At 42.4% G+C, this 18,904-nt stretch overlaps 1 protein-coding gene across 1 annotated transcript; it reads right to left on the minus strand.

Annotated features, from left to right (window-relative positions):
- Positions 1-1,909: 1,909 nt before the first annotated feature.
- Positions 1,910-18,632, minus strand: fam193a (family with sequence similarity 193 member A). The gene is made up of 24 exons (XM_070915840.1): positions 18,336-18,632; positions 16,658-16,732; positions 14,621-14,863; positions 12,455-12,630; positions 12,179-12,346; positions 11,551-11,797; positions 11,294-11,418; positions 10,909-11,056; positions 10,709-10,783; positions 10,514-10,588; positions 10,306-10,418; positions 9,534-9,776; positions 8,938-9,088; positions 8,605-8,751; positions 7,985-8,263; positions 7,382-7,604; positions 7,215-7,278; positions 6,964-7,118; positions 6,063-6,345; positions 5,750-5,936; positions 5,251-5,490; positions 4,165-5,062; positions 3,441-3,522; positions 1,910-2,937 (listed from the first exon to the last, which is right to left on the minus strand). The coding sequence occupies exons 1-24, from the start codon at positions 18,555-18,557 to the stop codon at positions 2,844-2,846; spliced, it is 4,713 nt and encodes a 1,570-aa protein (XP_070771941.1). The 5' UTR covers positions 18,558-18,632; the 3' UTR covers positions 1,910-2,843.
- Between the last annotated feature and the right edge of the window lie 272 nt (positions 18,633-18,904).

Consider the following 18,904-nt stretch of genomic DNA (forward strand, 5'->3'; position numbering starts at 1 on the left):
AAAGGAAACATAATGGAAATTTTAAGTGTCTTTTATAGACATATAAATCTAGCATTAACTGAGGGAAAGAGTTGACATAAAGAACTCTCATCTCTAAAATCCTGTTTTATTTAGATCACGGCCCACGTTCGTCTGTCAGACATTTTGCTCGGTGTTTTTGACTTGTCTACGTTAGCGTAGTTTTGTGGGGCATTTGCTTAAATGTGGTAGACCTGATCTTACATCACCGGTGACTGAGAGTGAGCACTCGCTACAGAACAGCCAGGCAGTCATTCATACCTGAAATGAGTCATGTCTGCTCGGGTGGCTCTCACAAACCCAAAACCTTTTGTCTTCTCTTGTATGAAGTATATTTTACCACAATTCTTTCATTCATCAAATTTGTTAAGAGTGGTAATTTTCTTTGTGGTGTAGTGTAGTTTTTTTTTTTTTTTTTTATCAACTAGTCACTCTTGGAAAAGTTACGAGGAAGCAGTCACTGTGAAGAACATAACTCACTTCCTCTTCACATTATCCATTTGACTCTGAGTAATAAGATATGAACATACTGTACTTTAACAGCACAAGACTTTACATTAAAAATCAAGATTTGCTTAAAACTCCACTCGTCTTATTTTTAAGAATGGAAATATGTGAATATTTTGCATCCTGAATCCATCAATGTCTTTACCTCTTATTTCTTTGTGCAAATAGATGTGAAATTAGGTTTTAGCAAATAAACTGCACTTACCAGCTGAAAGTCAAGATCAGCTCCTAGTTTTCTAAAACCTCACCCTAACAGTTACACTTCACTTGAGCATATTTTAGCACTCTATGGCCGAGAGGGCAGCTCAGCAGTCATTAATACCTTATAAGATATCTTTTTAATTCAAACTGGTGAAAAACACCAAGCAAAAGCTTGTTTACCGCTGCTGATGTACACTGTGTCCTGTCAGTGCTGTTCAGTGAAAGGTATGTATTAACTCATCTACATCTAGATAAGCCAAAGCATGACCTCATTTCATGCTCACTCTACCCTGAGGGAATGTACTTGATTTCATAACTGCCTGAAATCAATTTTCCCTAGAGTTTCATGTGCATATATGAAATGGGGCTACATGTAAATGCCTGAAGTAGCCCAGTGGCAGCTACCTTTTTATGTACTTCACCTCAGAAACTGAACCTCGGGATCTACATGACTCAGTTACAGTGGCCTTCGAGATTGATTATGACTGTCAATTAGTGGATTTCCCAAAAGGAACCTGTATTTGAGGGAATGACTCACCCTGCAACCTTTAGTAGCCGCAGACATGCAGAGCAGTTAACAATGGGTAAAACTCCTGCTTTGGCTCAAGCAGTACCTGCGATTCACGAGTCCCATATGGGCACGATCACATTGTAGTGAACTGACCTCGAAGGGAAGAGGATTTTCTCACTCTGGCTTTAAATAACTTAAACTTAAATCCAGCATAAAGTTTCACATTTTGGGAAATAATCGTATTTGCTTCTTGCCCAGAGTTACAGGAGAACTTCAATACCATTCTCATGTTTGACCGTTAATTATTAAGTTGCAGCCAGCAGCCAGTTAGCTTAGCTAGCACAAAGACTGGAAACAAGGAGAAACTTTTGGCCTAGCTCTGTCCAATCAGCACCTCTAAAGCTCACTAATTAACCCTCATGAGTTTAATCTGAGCAAAAAGACGGATGTGTTTAAGTCTTTGTGCTAAGCTACTCGACTGCTAGCTGTAGGCTTATATTCAAAAAGGACAGATATGAGATTGGTACCTATCTTCTCGCCTAACTCTCGGAGTGATAATCTTATTTCCCAAAACAATTTATTTACGTGTATGTGTGTAGTTTTAAGTGTCCATGTCCTTTATTGGCAATTTCTACTGCAAGTAGGAAATAAAATTTGACACAAGACACATAATCCTGCCATACTACTGTATTCCATCTTTCAAAAAAGAAAGACAAGATTTAATATTACTTAACAATATGTTAAAAGTAGCCAGTTTGGCTTCAGTGTTAATACAATATACACTCTATAACAGATTGATAGTGTGAGTATTGTTCTTTTTCAATTTCATTCTGAAAGTATTCTGATACAAGCTGGCTACAGGTCAAAAAGAAAGAAAACAAAAACTGTAACTGGTACACTTTTACTCAACAGTTTGTTAAACAGTACTTAAAAACCAAAAAAGAACATTGTCAAGTATTACGCTTTCCTCCTTTCTGTGAAATAGGGTGGAGGTGGTGGGGGGTAGGGGCAGGGAGTGGAGACCAGCTGACCAAGCCCATTCCCTTGTCAATCATGTGGATGAGATGCCGTGCTAGGAACGGGAAACGATGGGATAGTAAGCCACAATATCTCAAATACAGCTTTTAATTCATTACATTTCTCTTTTTTTTGTAGTTTCCTTTGTCTCTTTTTTTGGAAGGAAACCATCCAGACATAGTAAGCATCTTTTGACTACAGGTAAGCCAATATAAGAAAATAATCTCAGACCATGGCTTTTTCAGTCAAGAGAAATGCCCAACTCAGACTAAAAGCACACAAGCACGCAAGGAAAATTAATCAGATGTAAAGTAGCATTTTGTGATTCTTTTTGTGTCATTTCATTTCATTTTTGTTTTAGTTCTACAGGTGGATCAGTCCAGATGGGTCTGTGTTGGAGCCACACAGTGACAAGAACAAAGCAAGGCAGCGTGGGTGTGATTTGGGCACAGCATGGAGCAGAAGTTCTGGGAGGACAACAGCTGAGTGGAGGGTAAAGGGATGGGTGACAGGGGGGCGGGGGGGGGCGTGTGGGTTGGTATAGCTGTTAAGGTACTGATTGTGTCCCGACAGTCACTCACTAACACCCTCAATGTGCAGCAAACGTGGCTTTCTTCAAACTAAAGTTTGACCAGTTGATGGAAAGCCGTTGGCGGGTCTGCCGGGCAGAATCCAAGCAAAACCTGCAGAAAAAACCCCCCAAAAAAACATGAATCCTCTGGAGAGCCATACTACCTCAATTTTAAATGTTAAAGGTACCCTGTGGAGTTTTCATGTAAACAAACAGTTACGTTTCTCGCCACATTTTGTGTATCCTTGAGGCCTAATAAACGTGTTTTAATGGGGAAGGAAAGAAGACAATTTTGAGGAGTTTAAAACCTACATTGTTTACATCCATGTTTGTTTGCTAGCAGTCATCTTCATTGCCTTTGCTGGCACACTGATGCATGTCTACCACATTGCTATGCAACTGTCAATCAGTAGGAAACTGCTTGTGCACATGCATTTTCATGTGCATGCATGTAATACAAAAAAAACAAAACAGGGGCCCACTTGTGAAAACATTAGTCCATGGTCCACTAGTGGTCAAAATCTCCACAGGGTACTTTTGAAGGTTGACAGCAAGAGAAAAGGATTTCAGAAATATCTCATCAGTATTTGGCAAAGTTAGTTAATTTACACGTACCTTTTGAAATATTCCACCTCCCTCTCTGTTTCATCCATTTCAGTGCTATCCAGGTCGATGTCTTTGGGCAAGAATACATCATCTAAAACAAAATAACATACATGCATGATGTCCTCACGTACTGCTGGTACAGTGTGCATGAGCTTTTCCACTTTTTATTCAAGCTGTGCTGCTCTTCATCGTACCCATTCAGATGTTCAAAGATATTTTCTTTAGTTGTTTGAAAATATAGTGGGTTTAAAATGTTTGGAAGTTTGCATACCAGATTGTTGAAAATGTTATCTATACCCGACCCTTGCCACTTCTTTGTTCTAGTTCAGCAGGTTTAAGGGCCAGAGTGAGGCAGAGCATGTTTTGGGGTTGGCCACTAGCACTTTGTCAGTGGAAAAGACTTTGTACAGCCACACTACAATAAGAAACTCCCCATACTTCCTGTTCATGGCAGTGAGACGTAAATGGCCACAGCAATCTGCACATTACACACATTCACTAACCACTCTGTGATGCCCAAGAGACAAGTGAGGAAATAGATGAGGCTGTCCCTGATCAGAGTTCTGTTTCGGACACAGTTTGTATTTCCCTCACCTAGCATGATGTCTGTGGAGCCAACGCAGTTATTTCAGCAGTAAAACTGGTCAGAAGTGAGATTAAGACAAGACTACTGGACAACAGTATTTCATGGTTAACAAACACCTGAACCTAATTGAGTCATAATAATACCAACCTATTGAGGTGTTCATCTTGTCCCCTTTCTTCTTCTTGTTCTTCTTGGTCTTGCCTTTGGGCTGTGGGGATTCTGCACTGGGAGGTTTGCCATTCTGCTGCGGCTGCTCAGACTGGGAAGCTGGAGGGGGGGAAGGGGAAGGGTTTGACACAGGTGGACTTCTTCTCTCTTCCTTTATTTGGGTCAGCGGTTGCTGCTGCGGCCTTTTTCCACTGGCGCTTCTGTTATTACTCCTATCCTCCCTCCGTGGTTCAGTGGTTGGGAGAGGAGTCAGGGCCTCGGGAGGCCTGATTCGTGTTGCTTTGGTGTCTGTTGTAGTGGTGGGGGTGGTGCCATTAGCTAGCTTTGCTGTCACATCTGAGCTCTTGGGAAACTCTGGGGCTTTCTTTACAGCAGCTTCACAAGTGGCCAATTTAGCAGACTGCTTGGCCTTAACTTTACTGTTGACCTCAATCTGAGTTGTAGAAGTGCCATTGTGGAGGGCAGCTGGACAGTTGTGAATGTTGGTCTCGGTAGAAAACCCCTTCTCACAGGTGTGTCTTGGGCTGTGCAGTGTGTTGGGGCGGGGTACGGGGTCAAATCTGGGTTCCTTCTGGTCCGGGAGGCGGATGAGTGTTTGAAGCAGCTGTGACTTTCCATTCTGTAGGTTATCTAAGACGTTCTGAGCTGTCTGTTTGAGGGGCTGTGGGTTGTTTTGAGGGGGAGCTGTGTTTTCCTTTGCTTTCTCTCTCTTTTTTTTCTTGGCAGCGCGATGTTGCTGCAGCTCCTGCAGCCGGAGCAGTTCCTTTTGAAGCGCTGCCTCTTCCTCTTCCTGCCGCTGTCGCCGTTGCTGTTCTTCCAACACCTGCTGCTCCTCCCTTTCACGGGCCTCTGCCTCCAGACGGGCCTTTTCCTCCATCTGAAGCACGAAGAGACATACACTTTCAGCATTATTTACTTTGACTGAAAGAAAATCATAGTTGACGACAAAAATACCTGAGCATTAAGTACTAGCAGAGTTACTGTATTTCTATGTGGTTTAGACTAGACGGATATACACTGGAGGTTATTTCAGGGTTTTCTGAACTGATTGGGAGGGACAGTTACCTTCTTTTGTTTATGCCTGGCCCGTTTGGCTGCCTTAGAACTGGAGGCAGGTTTACTGTCGGCACTGTTGATGAACTGCAACAGGTCCTCCACCCGCCTGTGGTCCTCCACCCCTCCATCTCGTTCTATTATTGGTTGGTGCTCCTCACGTTTAGGCTGCTCCTCTTTGCGTTTTGTCAGACGCAGGCGCAGCTTCTCCCGCATCTCTGCATAGTTTCGACTGGTAGGAGCAGCTGGAGGCTGAGAATAAAACGGAATGATGCAATGAAGATAGTATGAATAAATTCTTACATTAAGCTAATAAACCATGATTCCCTACACAGAAAATGCTATAGTTCTGTTTTTTGTTTTAATTAAGTACAGGGGATCAAAACCATCAGTTCGTTACATCTAAATTTGAACCCAAATAAACAGAATGCAGAATTGAAATTCAAATTAGTACATGTTAATTTGAGGTGAACATGCTAATTCCTGTGAGTAATAAATGTGTGAGTCTTACCCCGCCATGCCCAAAGAACTCGCAGTAGCAGCAGTCACAGTACTTTCCTTCTTTCTGGTTGGTGGAAGTGGAGGTGGAGGAGCTATGCTCGGAGCAGCTGTCCTCGTCCTGACTCTCCTCGCCATCGTACGGCTGGTGCTCGTACGCCCCATTCCCCTCACACCGATGGCCTTCACAGTCAGGATCACTGAAAAGAATGATTTTTTTCCCATCAAAAACAACAAAATCACCTTTCCAAACAATCAGTCATTGATATTACATTTCATTAATGGGTATCCATCTTTATGAGCCTGTAGGATAGTCGTGGTCTTACCTGCAGACGCTGGGTGGGGCACTGATAGGACCATCTGCTGAGGAGGCTGGAGGCTCAGCAGGTGGGAGGCACAAACCCTGGTGGGCCTCCATGAAGTCTGGGGCTGGAGCGGCCATCTTTGGAAAGGGCTGGGATCCCATTGTGGGAAGGTGTGTAGTGGGTGCTGGGGGCAGGGTGGGGCCCGAGAGCGGAGGGAGGGAGGTCAGTCCTGTAGGGCCATTTCTAGAGGTTGCTGGAGCGGGTTGCCTATGGTCCTCTTTACCTAGACTGTGAAACACATCGTCTAGAGAAGACAAAGATATATTGGATGAGATTGTTGTTTAGTTCTTCTTTGTCCTAAAACCAACTCTTTAAAACATGTAGTTATTCACAGAGCTTTCACACAAAAGTTAAGAAAGTCTTGTCAGTGAACACGGATTCTAATATCAATTCCTGCATTCAAGCCTACATGCACTAACAACAATTTCCCTGTTAGTGCAGCAACTGCCCTATAAGTGCAATTCCTTTTAAAAAGCCACATAAACATGCCTGGTACATCTGTCTTCATACAATGTCACTCTTGATATTGTATGAACAACAACATCCTGTTAATACTTCACAATTACCTAAAAACTATTATCACAGAGAAATTCAACCATTGTCTTGATGAAGATAATCTATTAATGAATAGCAAGCATCATCATGTCCTTAGTAATGACATGATGAGAGTCCAATCTTACAGCTCCCCAAAGTTAAAAAGCAACAATGGATGTCACACCAATGTAATAACTGATTTTCTGTGGCTCATGATTTAATCAGAAAAAAGCCCCATCAGCAGTACAAACCTAACCACTGCTCCTACCTCCTATATTACCTAAAGAGTTGGGTCTTTTAGATGCTAGGTGGATGGGTGGGTTATTACTTGACTGGACAGTGGTGGCAGTGCAGGACACAGAGGACGTGGAGGCGGAGGTGGCCATCACCACTCGGTTGGTCTCCATGAAGGCATCCTGGAAATTGTAGAGACACTTCTTCTTGGCGCCGCTCTTCTTCTGCTCTTTGGCTTCTGAAGAGGAGCATGATGACGACGATGACGATGATGAAGACGATGACAATGATGAGGAAGTGGAGGACGAAGGGGGTAGAGGGGTGGGCAATGAGGGGTGTTCCCCTTGGGGGCCGATAGATGATGTTGGAGGGAGGGGAACGTCAGCGAGGGGTGGTCCAAGCATGTCACCTGTCAATACATAACGTGAGACAAGTCATGATTTTTATGCTCTTTGACTTGCTGAGGGTTTTTTTTTGTTTTTTTTTAATTCTGCTGTGCCCAAGTGGCTCACCTGGCAGGGACTCGGGCAACAGCACAGACGGATTCCAGCTCTTCATCACAGCAGCATCCCACAGATTCTCGAACTTAAGAGACAGGCACTGCAGTGAGCTGTTCCAGTCACCTGCTCCGCCTGCACCGCCAAAGCAGTTCTGGTAAACGTGCTCCGGTAACGACGGGCTGAAGGCCGGTTGCTTGGATGCTGAGTGGTTTGATGTAGGATTTGGGGGCAGAGGCTTAAGGGAAAAAAAGAAAGAACGTAAGTTTCAAAACAAATCATGTCATTACTTTGAAATTATGAGAGAGAACTGATTTGAGCTGGTGTACAATTCATGTTTGGGTTTGTTTTTGAATCCTCCCAGATTGGGTTCAGTCTGACCCCTTGTGGCGGATAATTGAAATGACAGTGAAACAAAGTGAAACTAGAATACAACTAAGCTCAGTATTGTTCCTGGAACCTTCAAAAAAAAAAAAACAGTGATAAGGAAATGAATCAATTTTCCCTTAAAGAGACTCTCGTGGCTAGAATTTTACACACTGTAAAAAGAAATGAACCAGGAAGAAAATAATTTGTCTATCCTTGTGGATGCGTGGGCTCAAGAATGATCCTCCTCACCTTGTTGTGTGTGAGAGGAGGACTGGGAGGGTAGAGTGTAGGGTGCAGGAGGGGCCGGGAGAAGTTGTGTAGGGGCAGGTGGCCGTGGATGTGGGGGTAGAGGTGGAGGGCAGGGTGGGCAGGGGGAGTCTTGCTGTCTGTGAAGAACTGGTGTCCAACAGAGGGAGGAGGTGTGGCGTGGAGCCGACTAGGGGGCAGGCATGTGGCAGGGCCCAGGGTGGAGGAGCTGGGGTCCTGGTTGCACACGTGGCACTCGCAGGCATGCTGGATCTGTTCTACCTGAGAGTGGCAAAACAAATTCAAAACATGTTGTCTACTTTATCCTGGAGTGTGTGTTCTGTCAGTCTGTCAATTTTTCGAGCAAAATGCCGACAATTGATCTTGTTCCAGCTTCTTAAATGTCTCCTTTTTTCTTTTAAGTATTTGATGCCAGCTCTCTGTACTAGACTTTGTACTATGGACAGATGTTGGTCAGTACCAGAAAAAGTAATGAGATTCAATATTTATCCCAAATAGGGGCTACTTTCGTAATGATCCCTAAAGCATGTACTGCAACAGCTTCATTCGCTACATTTCCAAGCAATATGACAGAGAAAGCTTATCAAAAGTGTTTTAAAAACCTGTTGGTGGCTGTAAGAAGGTGGAGGACTGTTGGTCTTTCCTGAGGAAAGCTCCTCCTGCTGCCCTTGGGGCTCCCCACCAACCTCACCATCAGCTTCCTCCTCGTCACCCTCTGATGAACTGCTGCTGCTGGTAATGTGAGGAGACTGAAACAGAAATAAGTTGAACAAAGAAGACTTGATAAGAAATGGCCGAGGAACAGTACACAAAACATTTCCCGAACTACCAGTAACCCACTCATAATGAACATCAGATTCATCATCCAGAAACTCGGCAGGGAAATTCACAACTAATCTTGGGCATTTGTTGAAGGAACAAAGTACAAAACTTACCCCTGCCTTTAGTGCCACGTTTTCGCCTTCCCCATTGATGTCATTATGGAGGCCGTTCACAGCAGCGGTCACCACACTGTTAGCCTCATAACCACTCATGGGGTAGATGTCCCCGAACTTACTGGACAACGGAGGCACTTCGTCATCATCACTAATACTAGAAGAAGAGAGAAATGAGTAATCAGGTTAGGGGGAAGTGAAAGAGGGGGAAATTATTGTTTATAGGAAGAGGTCTGCAATTATTACAGGGTTCGTACAGCTTTTTGAGAGTAAAATTCAAGAACGTTTCGAGCACTTTCAGAAGACCGGAACCAAAAGCAATAACGGCCCCTTTTCATTTCATCTAGCTTCAATTAAAAGATTTTTGATTTACATGAGTGATTGTGTAGATGAAACACCAGATTATGTTGAAAATCAAGTGTTTTTCAAGGAGTATATTCGAATTCAAGAATATTGCTAACCTTGGAAAGATAACAGTTACAATTAAGCATTTTCCCTGTTACTATCATCCAATATACACAATATTAAACTGTGCCTGGAAGTTTTGTCACAAAGCATTAGCAACCATTTGACGGGACACTGACTGGCCGACTTACAAAGTATTGGTATCCCCTTCAGGCAGAATGAGCCTTGGATGCTGCTGAATGGTGATGGGAGAACTGGAGTTAGAGCCAGATGCTGAACTGCCGGAGGAGAGGCTGGGAGGATGCACCTCTGCCAGGTAGTCGCGGGGAGGTTCCCCTTGCAGGGGCAGCTTGATGTGGAGGTCCTCAGCGATGGGAGAGTCCATGATGCCACATGTCAGGATGTGGGAGAGACTACAGTCATCACATGTGCACCTGTTGGTAGGAGTGGGGCAAGAAAAAAAATCATATTGCAATAATCATCACAGCATTATCTCAAAATTGATGAAGTATTCAAAATGACATGGTAAAAAGTAAGAAGCCAAACTCATGTTCATCCCCTACAGTCAAATGTCTTTTAGTATTTTGTTCAACAAAATCTTAAACATATTCAAACCCCGGAGTTAAAAGGCGAGCTCACAGTGGCCTTACCTTTGGATAATAATTTTTATTATTATTACATTTTATTTTAAGATTTACAGATGCAGCCATATACAAACAGCAAGTTCAAAATGTTCTCACATTTCAGCTCACTGATTAGGTGAGACAAAGGCATAACATTTAGGGAGAAATCAATTTCCTGACGAGTGAAAGTTGGGGAATGAAATCTTTCAGGAAATAAAAAAAACATTTGACACGAGAAGATCATAACAAACAATGGCAGTTTCATATATGTTTTAAATTTACTGCACTTTAAGTGACATGATCCCAGGCCAGAAAATGACAGTGAATCCTGGAAACTCACCTTCTACGATAATTGCAGTTTGGACAGTCTGGAATACTCAGACGAGATGACAGCATCCTCATAGTGTCTGTGAAGTTGTTTTCTCCGGAGGGCGACTTCTTACTGTTTGGTAACTATGACGGAGAACAAAATGAAAAAAAACTGCTCTGGAGCGCAGAAATGCACATTTTAAAATCTGCTGTGATGGCTCCATATTCTTGTTGTGTACCTGTTCTTCTATAAATCTTCTCTGCTTAAAGAACTCCCAGTCCTCCTTCAGCATTCGCTGCTTAGTCTTCAAAGTCTAGAAACAGGCAGATAATAATAATAAGAACATGAACTTCCATGAAATGAATGAAATTAGAATTTGAAGATAAGATAAAAAACACTGACTGTGTTCAGATATAATTTTCATGTCTCTTACATTTTTGCTTATCAAGGACTTGTGTGGCTCTGTTCTTTGGTTGGCGAGACTCTGACCATCCACCTTAAAAAGCAGCTGCAAAAGAGACATCCATCCAACAGCTTTAATTACTGCGTCTTCATCAAGTACCACCTTTTTTTTAAAAAAAGGTACTGTTTTCTACATCAAATGTGTTTATGCTTTGTCTTGGATGTGTATACCTGTTCATCTACATAGTCATCAATCCTCTTCTCACACTCCTGCCATTCAGCAGCCACCGAGGCCATCTCCTGTTGCAGCTGCTGGTAGCTTTCTAACAAGGTCCTGTACATATCTTCATTGTATGAATCATGGGAGGCTGTGCCATGTCTTAAAAAAAAAGGATGAAAAGAATGACACAAGTCATTTATTGTATTTAAGAAAGAGATTTGTAGAATCTGTGTTTCCTATGGTCAACAGTCCACTTTAAAATTTTAATTTCTAAACTTTTAAAAACACTGAGTGCGGAACATTGATCTTATTTGCATCTAAAGTAGCAGATTAAGTGATAATGATGGATGAGTAACTCAGCATATCTTTCTTTAAACTAGTAAAACTATATCTTACTTCAGCTGCGCGACCAGTGCAGGTAAACTGCTGTGCAAGATCGGTTCAGAGAACACTAGATTCTCAAAAAGGTGCTTGTTGTGCAGCTCCCACGTCACCTGGAATTTCTGGAGGTGCTCATTCTCCTGAGAAAAAACCCCGGTTAGAATCATAGTTGAAGCAAATACAGTAAAACAGGCTATGAATTGACTTTGATGGCACCTGCGGGACTGCTAACAGTATATCTGTGGCTCTGGCTACACAAAAAGTAAACTGACCAGGGTGAGCAGGAAGCTGCTGATGGTGCGTGCAGCTTGACAGAGGGCACTGTACTCCTCCAGCAGTAGGGAGATGAACTGGTAGGCCTGAGGCGGACCATGGGCAGCAGCCACGGTCCCTACTGGTCCTGTAGTCTTGGGACCTGTAGATAGGTGCTTCAGTAGCCGCACCTTCATTTCCAAGACATATTCACGAGCCTGCTGCTCCAACCGTTGATACAGCTGGTAGGGGTCCTTCTCACAGAGTCTACAGGAGGGAAATGAAGCAATTAATGTTGGCGTCAGTAAAAACTCCAACCAAAAAAACGAAGAAATGCCTCCTGGTGACATCCATACTCCTTCATCTCCCCTTGGTTTACAGTTTTAAATGTTCCCTCAGTGAGCCACGGCACACCTAAAGATCCAGGAAATACATCATATCAAGGAAATAAAGATGCCATTTTATGGGGTTTTTAACCTGACCGATTACAGTAGAGAAGGCAGTAGTTTCAACTTGACATCAGCTTTCAAAGGCTCTCAAAGGTCTGATTGTTTTTACAGAGGCTTTTTCCTGCATCCACAGAAACTTTTGCAGTTCACTAGAGACCCCTAGTGGACAAACCCCCTAAAAGAAAAAGAGTAGTTGTACCTATCGACCAGCTCCTTCATGCCCTCCTTGTCTCTCTCTAGGGGCTGGTCATGGTCATCTGCTAGTGGTGTTCCAGTCTGACGGTAGATGCAGCGCACCAGGTAGCGAACCTCCGACCAGTGGTTCTGCAGCTGCTGTGACTCCCTCTCTGACTCAGCAGAGATCTCCCTGTTATTCAGAACATGAATCATAAAGATCACATCAACTTTAAAGCACAAAAGATTAAATAATAAGTTAAAAATAAATGTACTCTAATGGTAATCACTCTGAACTGACCGTCTCTCATTGCAGGCTTCACAGCTGCACACTGTATCAGCAGGCATTGGTGCGGTGAGGTCCGGGGCTGGGAGCATGGGTAGCGTAGGCACAGCAGTGGTCAGTCTGTCCCCTGTGGCTGCCTCCTGGCCCAGGTTTCCATTACCCACAGGCATGTGCAAAAGGAAGTCCTGGCTCTGTGGGAAATATGAAAAACAGCAGACTAAGATACAGAGCATTTTTCTTTCAAGAAGCAAGTGAGGAAAGAGCTCAAAAACGTAGCAATTTCTGTGTCACAAATATTGATGTTTATCATGTTTTGACGTGTGTGAAGTCCAAAACATGCTGCAAGCGTTCATCATGTGACACATTGCACACATTGGGCATATCAACAGGAATGCACAGTAAGCATAAAATAAAGTGAATGTGGATTGACCCTCTGTCTTTAGAAGTTTTGTATTTTATTTCAACTGTTTCCTCGCCTGAAGAGCTGATCTCATCAGAATTGGCTCGCCAAGACAGAATAATATCTTTATAAAACCAGAACTGTGGGTTGCAGAGGTCTGGACATTGTTATTCCTCAGCTCAGCAATAACTTTCTCCTTGATCACTGTGGCAGCTACAAGGACGCGCTATGAGCCGACAACAAATGAAGTCCAGGTACAGTAGCTCAGATCAGCCAGTCCATCCATTTAAGAACCTGTTATACGGACACAACCAACCATGTATCCATACAACATGAATGCCATGAGATAAGTGTTTCCTACTTAAATCCCATGTTGGAGTTTTTACGCTAACAGTCAGAACAGACCTCTGTGACTACGACAGGAGCCTCGCTGGTTTCTGATCTAATCATTGCCAAGCTAATGGATCTATAATTAAGGTTAAAAATTCTGTTCAGGCAAACGCTCTGCAGTCGCTTCACAATATAAGCTTTCCAGTGGCTTGGCTCTGTTGACTACAGGGCCATGATATTGTGAGTCAGCATAGTACCCCACTGCTGTGAGGATGCAATGGAACAATACATTTATGGAGGAAACCAAACCCAAGCCAAACGGCCAAGGCACCCGCATCCACAACTGAGGAAACTCAAACCCCCTGACATACCTGACAAGCCTTGATTAAAGCCTGATCAATAGCATATGAATCAGCTTGACGATGTAACAGTTACAGCTACCGATACTGAAGGAGCTTTTGAGTTATACTTTGTGTAGTAGTACAAGTGCAACTTAATACTTAACACTGGTCAAATATACAACAGGGTGCATTTGTGAACAAATGCACATACAAATAACTGATTTTCCTGCTCATTATGTTTCACTCTTAATCAAACCAGACGTGGAAACAAACAATTTGCAATAAAAGAAAATAAAAGCAAGTCCCTTTGTTTTTAAATTCAGTCTGCATCATTAAGAGGTGTAGTCTATAGCCGTATTAATTACAACCAATAATCACACACTTATAAACACAACTCAGTGGAAGAAAAACAACTTTGTATTTCAGTGGGGAAAAAACTGTGTTGAATCACAAGATTTTTGCACTTTTAAGTTGGTGTTGTTCTTACAAAGACACAAGCTGAGCACATATCCAGGATGCACAGCATAAAGTTCTTTATATGAAGAGGCATTGGTCTCAGACATCATGGCATCGATACAACATAGGCCTGAGAGGATATTTACAGTCAGGCTCCGATATGTAAAGGAAATCCAACACCTACAAAGTATAACATACTGAAAAGAACCAATTTATAGAATATAGTATACAACATATTCCATCCACTGCTTTGTCCTCTGTTTAAAGAACTTGACAGAATTTACATATTTCTGACCTAGATACTGTTATCTATCTAAAGTTCAAAGTGAAGCCAAGTCAAAATATTAACTGGTAGGATGTCTTAACATTTTTTTTGTTTTGTTTTTTTTACAGCAACAGCTGTTGCTTCTAGTTGCTCCATCTGTTCTAGCTTTTCTGGCAAAGAAACAGAGGTGAATACAAGAGCTACACCATCCACTGAACGACCGACCACAGCTGTGTGAGTTAAACTGCAGATACATGGCATCGGTGCTGAGACAGAGGCAGTGAAATCTAGCAAAGAACTGGAGCACTTAGTCATTTCACTACAGCCACAAACCTCGGCCTGTCATTCTTCAACGCACCTTTAAAACTCTTTATACCCAGGTGACTTACCCCCAACGACTGCTCCAGAGCAGTGTGTCGGTCCTCCTTCTCCACTGTGCGCCTGCAGTCAGAGCACACCCACAGAGGCAGCTGGAGGGCACTGGGTGTCTTGTTGGGCTGCGACGTACCGTTCTGGCCCGAGATCCCTGCCTCTGAAGGCACGGCACCGTCTTTACGCTCACATCGGCACAAGAGGCAGCGATCGCCGGCCGTGTAGGGAGCCCGCTGGTTCAAACCGAACGTGAATGGGGTCTGTGATGAGTATGTTAGCAGGAGGAAGTAAAGACAGAAAATAATACCATAAGGTACGCAGCCAGTTCAAATTTAATGTTCACCATATAACAGGCTATTTTTAAAAGAAGAAAAAGAGCAACAAGAATGTTGTAAATGGTTTACAAAGAAATATAGAGGGTTGTTTCAGTTATTTGTTAAAAAAAAGTGTGATGAACATCAAACTACGTCAACCAATCTGGACTGTCACACTAAAACTAAAACCCTTACTCTTTGTTCACATTGGCTCCAAGATTGACCAGTCTGCTATACAGTATATCTGCTATATATTAGGCCAGGTCACACCAGCTGTCTAAACTGCCCCACTGGACTCCATTAAAACACTGGAACCTCTTCTTAATGCACAGCCTTGTCAGTGAGTGAACCACAGAGTGGCACAGACACATAATTAGCAGCCAGAAGTTGCAATTATGACATCCATACTGGCAGTGTTTGTCAGAGAGCAAAACAGCTTTCAGGATTTTAAAAAGATGGTTGATTTGCGTCTATTTCAGCAACATTTTATAGGTGTACCAGTATTTCCCATGAGACTCTGAATCTGTGGGTGCCAGTTACTCATCTTCACCCACTCTTCGGCAGTGGTATTTTATTTTATTTTTTCCCCAAATGTTTGCCTGTATATTTAGGTAAACTGCAAAGGTCAGACGGAGTCCAACAACTGAAATAGTTCACTGTTTGATTCAATACAATTTTGTAAAACCAAACAATGGAGTTTTGCCTGGCCCATTTAGAGTATTTTTTATCAGCATAATACAAGCAGTGTTCATAACATGACAAAAACATATGGTAGCGCAGGTCAAGAACCACATGACATATTTTGAACAAACATGAGGATGGATGTGGGTTTTTTGATTCACCGTGTGTGCTGAATAAAATGTCTACTGAACTATACACACAAAAAACACTGTTACAGCCCTACTGATTACTTACTATGGCATATGTAAACAGGACAATATATTTGAACATGTTCAGTAATGCACGTTAATAATAAAAATAATAATAATGACAAGATCTACAAGAGATTTCACTGGGATATGAGCAAAGTTTCTTACTATTAGAATGCATGCGGGAAGGCCTACATTCAAATAAAACTCATTTGGATAAAATGTGTTCATTAATTTTAATAAAAAATGTCCTGATGTTGTGATATCCTGTTTGTCAATGGCTGTAGATATTAATTTCACTGCCCAGCATCATTCCAACAGGACAATATAAAGTTTGGCTTAGACCAAATGTTCCCTTCAAGAAAATGTTTTGATGACAGTCACTTGAAATATGGCTAAACGCTGACAGAAAGCTACATTTGAGATATCAGCACTATAACACTGCTGTGAAAAGATCAAAAAAGTGCTGCCAAGACTGAAATGTAATTGATCACTAAGGGTGGCCAGTCACAGTACGATGAGACTGGCTTCAATCATGTTCCAGATGTGGAGTCTGAAAACAAATGTTGGAGCATCTTGATGTCCCACTGTTGCAGAGTGCACAACTGTGTTTGGAGCAAGTAGCATCAGAATTGAACATGCGTGATATTTGTGTGTTTTGTTACTTCGGACACTGAATGTTTGACATCTAGCGGGTAAAGGCAATAAAATAAAGACGAAATGAAGCCATCTTGTAGTGTGCTTCCCTCTTCTAGTGTGCCTAAACTTCTGGCATCAAGGTGACGAACTATGTTTGGTAAATGGGACGATTGAAAAAACAATCTTACAGTGGGCTTAGATGAACTTCTGAAACATTTGATGTATTATTTACCTGAAGGACTCCGGAAAAGTCAGCATTAACTGGTCCTTCCGTAAACTGTGGTGTAACACTGTTGTTCACTTTGACCTGAGGGACACAAACAACTTAATGTCAACCACTTAAGCGCTTAATTATTTACAGTTGGTGAAATTTATATTAAGACCGTCTATAAGAGTAGTTGAGATTGAAAATGTTAACGAGGACCTATGGCAGGTTGACTTGGTGAGTGGGTGAATTTTAACATCACATTTCAAATCCTTAAGAGGTGAAGTAGAGATCTGTATTTTCTGAGTTAACAAGCTATGTGTGTGTGGTGAACATTCAAGGTAGACAATTGTTAGGCAATACAGTCAAGCTAGGCAGGTAGACTACTATATAAACATAATGTGACCATAATTGATGTTTGGACAGTCAGTTCACCCAAATTACAATAAAACATTTTCCCACTTGCCCCTAGAACTGACTGATTAGCACTTATAAAAGATAATTTGGCCACACAAATAACATACAAACAAACTCAACAGTGGACGGACAGCTGTATTAAAACTACAGCAAAGTAATGCCTTGTCACTTTATTAAACAAACTACTGTATATCAATATAAGTAGACTAACACTGACTAAAACGTATCCAATGTTAAACATTATATCATGCAGCACTTTTCTGACTACATTATTTTCTTATGATGAACAGAGAAAGTAATTCTCATGATGTGCAAGATCTGTCTGGATGGAGAGGTCACAACATCCGAGGAAGGGTGTTATTTGATTGTTAGGAGGCTGGCTGTTTGTTCATGTATCATAAGACTTTGATTACCTTTAAACTTCCAACATCACATTAAATATACACGGAAGATACAGTTCACTGCCATGCAGGACGCCTATACATTTGTAGAGTACATTTTTGTGATCCCAAAAGCTAACCAACCATATTTTGAACCGAAACTAGCTAACATCTTATGGTATCAATGTAAGTTATTGTTTAAGTGCTAACTTGAGGTGTATAACTATGCTAACGTGGGTAAGTGAAGTTACTTACATGGTTTATCTAATCTTCTGGAAAATATAACCAAGATAAAACTAAACAAACCTTTTTAAGCAAGGAAAGTGGATGGTCAACTTGTAAAAACACATCGAGGCCCAACGGGGCTGAAGTTGTTAGTACTCTTACTGTTCACTGTTAGCATTAACTTAGCTAGCAATAATGTTTATCTGTGTAATAGCAACCTATGGGCCAATTGTGTTGGACCCAATAGTACTACCAGATAATCTTGGCTTCGCCAATGTAATCTCCACCTGCCTGGACTGTATGAGCTCAAAATAATGCTTCGTGGTGTCTAAATTGTTGTCGATTCAGCTACGATCTCTTAACTTAAGCTAACGATGATAGTCACAGCGTTTGGCCAGGGCATAAGTAGCCTAATGTTTACGGCAGTTTGTTATACCATCACACGGCCAGTTTAACTACACAGCTATACGACTTGCTAGCTGGCTTGTTACTACACAAAACATAATAACCACCAATAGTGGTAATTAAGCCAGTTAATTTCTAGCTACGTTGCAACTGTTAGTTAGCTAGCTGCCTTCCTCGCAGCAGTGTCGGGCCCAAATCAGATTTGTGTCGTTGATAACCCTGCTAGCTAGTCGCCCCCGTTTTGACATCCACCGGTTCACATTGTGTGACACTCTTACCTCTCCGTTCATGCCCATGATGGACCCTATATTCCCGTTGCCTGTGCTGCCAGGTGTTAAGAAGCTTACGACTGAGGCAGGTGTTGCTGTTCCCGCACAGCCTAGGGCCGAGGCAACCCCGGCCTTGCCACCGCTGGTATTGCAGACAGCACTGCAGCTACTGCCACCGCCCCGCTTGTTCTTCCTGCGTTTAGCCCCTCGTTTAGCATCGGTTGGACTCATTTTTTCCACAAAAGACGCGAGACAACTTGCCGTCCAGACTTGGCAGAGTCTCAAGTGGAAAGCCGGGCGCAATCTCTCGGGTATAAATCCGGGATAGCGATTTAGAGACTCCCAAAACGACAAACACTCCGTTCCATCAAAGTGCAAGCCGACTTCATAGATTCCAATATGGCCTCTAGCTGGACTGCCTCAACCAGGCTTCAGCCTGCGTTGCAACGCAACTGTGCGTACCCTATCCCAGGGCTTATGGGAAATTGAGTTTGTTGTGTAATATCCCATTGTTGGAGCTACAGGGAGAAAGTTGTAGCTGTAGCTGAAATAAACATTAACCACGAAGGCTTGACCAG

The sequence above is a fragment of the Enoplosus armatus genome, chromosome 2 (assembly GCF_043641665.1).
Source record: "Enoplosus armatus isolate fEnoArm2 chromosome 2, fEnoArm2.hap1, whole genome shotgun sequence".
In the NCBI taxonomy this organism is placed as follows: Eukaryota; Metazoa; Chordata; class Actinopteri; order Centrarchiformes; family Enoplosidae; genus Enoplosus; species Enoplosus armatus.